The sequence below is a fragment of the Amphibalanus amphitrite genome, unplaced genomic scaffold (genome assembly GCF_019059575.1).
Source record: "Amphibalanus amphitrite isolate SeventyFive unplaced genomic scaffold, NRLGWU_Aamphi_draft 000961F_arrow, whole genome shotgun sequence".
Classification (NCBI taxonomy): domain Eukaryota; kingdom Metazoa; phylum Arthropoda; class Thecostraca; order Balanomorpha; family Balanidae; genus Amphibalanus; species Amphibalanus amphitrite.
In genome coordinates, this window is record NW_024882455.1 from 239867 (window position 1) to 247791 (window position 7925).

Genomic DNA, 7925 nt, shown 5'->3' on the forward strand with positions numbered 1-7925 from the left:
TAAATACTTACGGTACTTACGGCCAGGCGCAGCCTAAGAGAATAGCCAATGCATGGCGTCGCAGTGTCTGATAATGTACACCGTTAGTGTCTGGAGGATAACCAATGGATACCGTCACAGGTCTGTGGGGAGTGTCGGAGAATAACCAATACACACCGTCACAGTGTCGGAGAATAGCCAACACACACCATCAGTGTCGGAGAATAACAAATACATACCATTACCGTCAGAGTGTCGGAGAATAACCAAAACACTGTCACAGGTCGCTGTTTCTTACCCTGGCACGGCCGAGACGCGGCCCAGTCTGTGGGGAGCAGAACCAACGACCTGGGCTGGGTTCGAGCTGACCGTCGGCGCGGGGGGGGGGGGAAACGCCGCGCTCACCGTCCACCGGACATTACCCCACGTGTACAGACGACCAGTAATTGTGTCCGCAGCCACCAGTGTATTTCTGTTCCCATCGCCGCGCTGTACTGAACAAGGAGACGCCCACCGCGGACCGCAGACCACACGGTCCGTACCCCGGACCACACGACACGGCCCGTGAACCACAGGACACGGACCACACGACACGGCCCAGACAGACCCGGACCACAGGACACGGACCACACGGTCCTGACACGGATCGCGGACCACATGACACGGACCGCGGACCGCACACGGCCGCAGTCCGGACGGAGCCCCTGCGGTCGCTGCGCCGACTGACGCCGCCTTCTGTCGCTATTTGATGGAGACGCTCTTCACGGCGCCCATGCGGATGCCGAACACCTCTCCGCCATACTTCTGGAGTTCCTTCTTGGGCAGACGCACCTGTGGACACGGGTACCCAGAGGTGATATGAGAGCATGAGATACGGGCAGCACAGCGATGCTATATCGATATAACAGAATCACGTAACTAATATAACGGGACACGGAAACACACAGTTGATACATCGGGGACACGGAAACACACAGCTGATACATCGCGGACACGGGAACACACGTGTGTTCGTGCCGTGCAGCTGTGAAACATCTTGGAGTGTTCAGAGCACTCACCAGACTGCGGCGCTTCTTGAGCGCCCGTTTGAACTTTTCCTTGTGTTTGACGCGCGGGTTGCGGCTCTCGCGGCTGCGTTTGGGCATCAGCCCCTTGTTCTTGGCCATCTGGTAGGTGATGCTGCGCTTCTGGTCGGCGTCGTGTTCTGTGTCGGCCTGGTCTGTGGAGCCGGGGTCGGCCGCCGGCGCCGGGCCGCCGCCGCCCGCCTGCCGGGGACAGGGGGACAGTCAGACACGGCCAATACTGCACATATAGCCCGCTCAGACTGTACACAGTTCACACTGCCCGGCACTGCGACTCACCACTGCGACATTGTGACCCATGACCTGTGATCCGCCTCTGTCACCGCTCCTGTGACCGCCCCTGTACTCACCCGGCCCTCTGCGGGTCGCTCCTTCCTTCTGAACGGCGTCAGCGGGTTGTGACGCTCCTGGCCGGCGCGGCGCCGCTCCGTGAACGTCGGGCCCGCCTCCTCCTGACGGACGACGGGGTCACATACGGGTCACATACGGGGCACACACGGTCACATACGGGTCACACACGGTCACATACGGGGCACACACAGTCACATACGGGTCACACACAGGTCACATACGGGGCACATACAGTCACACACGGTCACATACGGGTCACACACGGTCACATACGGGTCACACACAGTCACATACGGGTCACACACAGGTCACATACGGGGCACACACGGTCACATACGGGTCACAAACGGTCACATACGGGTCACATACAGTCACACACGGTCACATACGGGTCACACACGGTCACATACGGGGCACACTGACACACGGTCACATACGGGTCACATACGGGTCACACACGGGGCACACCAGGTCACACACGGTCACATACGGGTCACACACGGTCACATACGGGTCACACACGGTCACATACGGGTCACACACGGTCACATACGGGTAACACACAGGTCACATACGGGTCACACCAGGTCACATACGGGTCACACCAGGTCACATACGGGTCACACACGGTCACACACGGTCGCATACGGGTCACACACGGCGCAGACCGCAGACGAACGACGAGAGACGGACTGTGCCGCCCTCACAACGTCGACAGTGAGCCACGACAACAAATGTCTATACTTGCAGCTCATGAAATAGAGGAAAGATTGCTGCGACCACTGACATATGAAAACATATACAGGAATGACTCAGGGTTCATGCCATTTCGAAGTACCGAGCGATGCCCGGCGGCCGTTGCCCATCCGGCACGCACCTTTTCGGCGGCCAGTCGGTGCTTCTGCCGCTCGAGGCCTTCGATCTCCATGGTGAGCGAGGCAAGCTGGCGGTCCACCTCCGACTCGGCGCCGGTCGGGGCGGGCGCCGCGCGCCGCCGCGCCGCCTTCAGTCGCCGCCCGGCGGGGGCGGGGGCGGGAGCGGGGGCGGCGGCTGCGTCCGGCGCCGCCACGGTGCGCAGCGGGACGCCGTCGGCCAGCAGTCGGCGCAGTCGCTCCAGCTGCGGCGCCATGGCGCGGTCGGCGGGCGCCAGCGTCTCCAGCAGCCGGCCGCACTGGGCGATCCGGCGCATCACCGGGTGGGTGTCCGTGTCGGCGCGGCCGGCGCGCAGCGTCACGTAGTGGCTGATGTTGAGGCAGTAGAGCAGCAGCAGCCGGCGGCGCACCGTCACGTAGAGGGCGCCCGGGCCGGCCGCCTGGCCGCGCGTCACGGCGCGGCGCGCCGGCTCCAGCGCGGCGGCCAGCTCGCCGGCGCGGCGGGAGAACTCGTCCAGCAGCGGCAGCAGCTCGGGACACCGGCGGCGCAGCAGCTGCAGACGCTCTGCGCGCGACAGGCCGCTGGTGTCGAGCGGCACCGAGAGCGCGCCGGCCGACGGCGCCGCGTCACCGGCCGCCTGCCGGCACCAGACACAGCTGCAGTCAGTGCAGAGCATAGACACGGGGTACAGAGCACCGCGGCCGGGCGGACGGCTACACTCGGGGTCAGATGCTTCACCGGTGGCCTCATCCCAAAGACATTCCAACACCCTCTCCACAACCTGCCACAGGCTGTTATGTTCCCCCAGTCCGTCAGGACGCTTCCGAACTGGAAAATAAAGACATTTGAACTTTCCACCAGCCCTCGCTGGGCGCACATCGATACACTGTTGCCGACTGCTGGCGCCGAGCTGGTCTGACGCCGCGCCGCGCCGCCGAACGGGAGGGACCGCGAGACGGTCACTGACCGGTGTGACGGAGGGACGGCGAGACGGTCACTGACGGAGGGACGGCGGGATGGCTACTGACGGAGGGACCGCGAGACGGTCACTGACGGAGGGACGGAGGGATGGTTACTGACGGCGGCACTGACCGGTGTGACGGCGGCACTGACCGGTGTGACGGCGGCACTGACCGGTGTGACGGCGGCACTGACCGGTGTGACGGCGGCCGTGCCGAACTCGAGCTGGTCGTGCTGCAGCTGCTCCGCCAGCCGGCGCTGGATGGCGCGCGCCTCGCGCTCCTCCAGCTCGGCCGCCTCCAGCGTCTCCTCGCGCGTGGCGCCGCGCCAGTCCTCGTCCACCTGGTCCGTGCTGTAGTAGGACGCCTTGCGCTTGCCCCAGCCGCCCGACAGCTCGGCGCCGTCCACCTCCTCCGCCGCGTCTGGCCAATCAGAGACGGGGGCGGTCAGAGCTGGCCAATCAGGGACGGGGGAGGTCACAGCTGGCCAATCAGAGACGGGGGAGGTCAGAGCGGGCCAATGAGACTGAATCCTTGCCTATTATATGTGAAAATATATTAAATGGAACGGAACGGAACGGAAAATGGCTCAAATTAGCCAACTGCATGATCAGATCAGATAAGGTCCGTACTACCCACCGTCCGGCCCTCCCAGCTGTCCACAGTCGTACTACCCACCGTCCGGCCCTCCCGGCTGTCCGTACTACCCACCGTCCCGCCCTCCCAGCTGTCTGTACTACCCACCGTCCGGCCCTCCCGGCTGTCCATAGTCGTACTACCACCGTCCGGCCCTCCCAGCTGTCCATAGTCACACTACCCACCGTCCGGCCCTCCCGGCTGTCCATAGTCGTACTACCACCGTCCGGCCCTCCCAGCTGTCTGTACTACCCACCGTCCGGCCCTCCCGGCTGTCCGTACTACCCACCGTCCGGCCCTCCCAGCTGTCCGTACTACCCACCGTCCCGCCCTCCCAGCTGTCCGTACTACCCACCGTCCGGCCCTCCCGGCTGTCCGTACTACCCACCGTCCGGCCCTCCCGGCTGTCCGTACTACCCCCCGTCCGGCCCTCCCAGCTGTCCATAGTCGTACTACCCACCGTCCGGCCCTCCCGGCTGTCCGTACTACCCACCGTCCGGCCCTCCCGGCTGTCCGTACTACCCACCGTCCGGCCCTCCCGGCTGTCTGTACTACCCCCCGTCCGGCCCTCCCAGCTGTCCACAGTCGTACCATGGATGAAGTATACCTGGATAGGACACTCCCTATTCCCCAACACTAGCGCCGGCGACCAAGCGGCCGCCTTGGTGGCGGAGCTCCGAAACATCGGCGGCGAGTGCGCCGGCGGCCGCCGCACCGGCTTGCGTGCTAAAAACGCGGTAATGGAGGGCGAAATTAGCGAACTTTAGCTCATAAAACACGATTTCAGAGACTTCACACATATTTTAAGTTCTTTCTTATAATTATTATGGCTCCATTTAGTCACTATCACATACGGAATCATTACCTGATGCCCATAAACTGAGCCGGTATTCTTGACTTGCCGATGCAATTTATCATCAAATATCATCGTTCCTCGGCAGTCAAACAAGTTCCTATTGATGATTTAATACAAATATCAACTTATTTTCATGTTATCGCATAAACATTCACTTTATTCTAACATTGGCTCTTCGGCTGTAATCACGAACCCTCACTTGTCAGCAGAATTTAAGCAGCTTCTTAAATCAAAACTGGGAAAATAGCATTTTCATGACATTCCTCAATTCCTGTTCTACCAGGTTCACAAAAATTTTCATCAAAATCGGTTACAGGTAAGTAATAAACGACAAAAGTATACAAAAAGACACGCTCCGCCCATAGCCCGCAATGCTAAAATGGCGGCAGCGCCCTCGCCGTCGGGAAATCCGCCGCCGCCGCCGGGTGGTCGGAAAATCGGCGGAGTGTCCGATCCAGGAATACCTAATCCATGGTCGTACTAAATACCCACCGTCCGGCCCTCCCGGCTGTCCGTACTACCTACCATCCGGCCCTCCCAGCTGTCCATAGTCGTACTACCCACCGTCCGACTCTTTCAGCTGTCCGTACTACCCACCGTCCGGCCCTCCCGGCTGTCCGTACTACCCACCGTCCGGCCCTCCCGGCTGTCCGTACTACCCACCGTCCGGCCCTCTCAGCTGTCCGTACTACCCACCGTCCGGCCCTCCCGGCTGTCCATAGTCGTACTACCCACCGTCCGGCCCTCCCAGCTGTTCTTACCCACCATCCGGCCCTCCCAGCTGTCCGTACTACTAACCGCCGTCTGGAAGCTGTCCGTACTACTCACCGTCCGGCCCTCCGAGCCGTTCGTACTACTCACCGCCGTCTGGAAGCTGTCCGTACTACTCACCGCCGTCTGGAAGCTGTCCGTACTACTCACCGCCGTCTGGAAGCTGTCCGTACTACTCACCGCCGTCTGGAAGCTGTCCGTACTACTCACCGCCGTCTGGAAGCTGTCCGTACTACTCACCGCCGTCTGGAAGCTGTCCGTACTACTCACCGCCGTCTGGAAGCTGTCCGTACTACTCACCGCCGTCTGGAAGCTGTCCGTACTACTCACCGCCGTCTGGAAGCTGTCCGTACTACTCACCGCCGTCTGGAAGCTGTCCGTACTACTCACCGCCGTCTGGAAGCTGTCCGTACTACTCACCGCCGTCTGGAAGCTGTCCGTACTACCCACCGTCCGGCCCTCCCAGCTGTCCGTACTACTCACCGCCGTCTGGAAGCTGTCCGTACTACTCACCGCCGTCTGGAAGCTGTCCGTACTACTCACCGCCGTCTGGCAGCTGTCCGTACTACTCACCGCCGTCTGGCAGCTGTCCGTACTACTCACCGCCGTCTGGAAGCTGTCCGTACTCGTCGTCGCTCGCTGAGTCGTCGTCGTCAAAGGCCAGCACCTCGGTGTGTTTGGATCGCGCGGCGGCGGCGGCGGCGGCGGGCCGGCCGGACGCGCCGCCGCCGTCCGCCAGCAGCGCGCGCTCGCGGCGCAGCTCGAACTCGTCCAGTTCGTCGCGCATCTCGTCCTCGTCCAGCTCGGAGCGCACCAGCTCGTCATCCGAGCCGGCGTCGGCAGAGGCGGCGGCGGCCGGCCGGCGGCCGCGGGTCTTCCTCCGGCCCATGGCGGCTGGCGGTCCCCTCAGAGAGAGTCCTGCCCTCTCAGATGGACTGTTGTCCCCTCAGACGGACCACAGTCCTGTGTCCAGCTGTGAACTCACTCCCTGTATCGATCCTCAGTCAGGCTTTGACTGTGCAGAGTAGCTGGCTCAGATCACCAATTGCATGATCTGCACTGGCAACTCCTGCAGCTCACTGATGCACCTGCAACATTTATATATTCTTGATGTTGTGAGTACCCAATCAAATAATTGTGAGCCAGGGGCCCCAAGTTGGCTATCTCAACTCAACTCAAAACTAATGTGAGGTGGCATGGTCATGTTAATTTTTGGCATGATTTCAAGTTTCAACTAATTTCAATAGGCAAAAGATCATAGCTTTCAGCTGGAAAAATGACAAAAAAGATAAAACAATTAAACTTAAGAACTAGAAGCATTTCAGACTTCAGATTCACCAGTGGTTTGTGGTGTTAAACAAGGTTTAAATAGGCATTCACTAAGACATTCTAAGTTTTAATGTCTAATTCCATCCAGACTCCATGGCCATTTCATACTAGCACAACTGTCAAATTGGGTTCCCGTGAAGACAGCAACAAACTTGCATCTCTAACACTACCACAATCTGTGACATCAGCTTGAAAAATGTGCTGGCAGTGTGCTGCTAGTGCTGGCAGTGTGCTGCTAGCGGCTGTGAAACACTGCCCACGTAATTGAGCCAAAATCAGGAAACTGGCACATTTTGCCTTCAAGTGACCAGAAAAGTGCCCACAGAGTCTACTGAAGACCCTCATTACAAAACACATGTCCACTTGGACAATGCAAGGGACAATGGAAATTTATAGAACATACTTTAAATCAAATTAAAATGGAACCAGACTGCTTTAAGACTGTTGACATTTACCACTAAACCAGCCACCAGGCTGCTGCCCGCTATTCCACAACCCATGTTGAAGTAATCTAGTCTGAAGCTGTGTACTTTAGAATTGTCTGAATTTATTAAAAAAAAAACTTAAAAATCAACACTGGCACTTTTATATCCCCCACAGAAATACGGCACAACATCCCCACATGTTTTCAGCATTTTCTTCGAAACAGTTGCGCAATATATACTTACTTACTTACTTATACTTATAAAATGCGGAATTTAGGAAGGCCTTTTGGCCTCTTGGATCCGGACGTGACGAGCTTTGTGTCAGTGTGTCACTGCATCAGTCGTTGGAATGTATGGTGTACTTGGCGTGAGCCCAGTGTTCGTCAAGCCTGGCCTTGAAGCTATTGACTGAGGGCGCATCGACGACAGCGGATGGCAGAGAGTTCCAGTCGTTCAGGACTCGTATGCTGAAGGCGTTCCGCCGCACTCTGGAGACAGCCCTTGGCTTGGACAGCTTCCACTCATGCCCTCGAGTTCTGGTCGTCGTCGCCGCAGTGAAGAACTGAGATGGGTCAACATCCACTCCCCGTCGAAGCACCTGGTAAACCGAGATCATGTCGCCTCGTCGGCGCCGATAGTAGAGCGATGGCAAATTCAGGCTCCG

At 59.2% G+C, this 7925-nt stretch overlaps 1 protein-coding gene across 1 annotated transcript; it reads right to left on the reverse strand.

Moving 5' to 3' along the window:
- Positions 1–425: 425 nt before the first annotated feature.
- Positions 426–7481, reverse strand: LOC122368616 (something about silencing protein 10-like). The gene is made up of 7 exons (XM_043342752.1): positions 7459–7481; positions 6111–6595; positions 3441–3667; positions 2290–2922; positions 1412–1513; positions 1038–1244; positions 426–810 (listed from the first exon to the last, which is right to left on the reverse strand). Exons 2-7 carry the CDS (start codon positions 6394–6396, stop codon positions 721–723), a joined length of 1545 nt encoding a protein of 514 aa, XP_043198687.1. The 5' UTR covers positions 6397–6595; positions 7459–7481; the 3' UTR covers positions 426–720.
- Between the last annotated feature and the right edge of the window lie 444 nt (positions 7482–7925).

Coding starts and splice junctions, on each gene's coding strand:
- LOC122368616 (XM_043342752.1), bottom strand. CDS start 6,396: ATGGGCCGGAGGAAGACCCGCGGCCGCCGGCCGGCCGCCGCCGCCTCT. Junction 1,514..2,289: donor ACCGACTGGCCGCCGAAAAG/GTGCGTGCCGGA, acceptor GTCGTCCGTCAG/GAGGAGGCGGGCCCGACGTT. Junction 811..1,037: donor TCAAGAAGCGCCGCAGTCTG/GTGAGTGCTCTG, acceptor CCGTGTCCACAG/GTGCGTCTGCCCAAGAAGGA.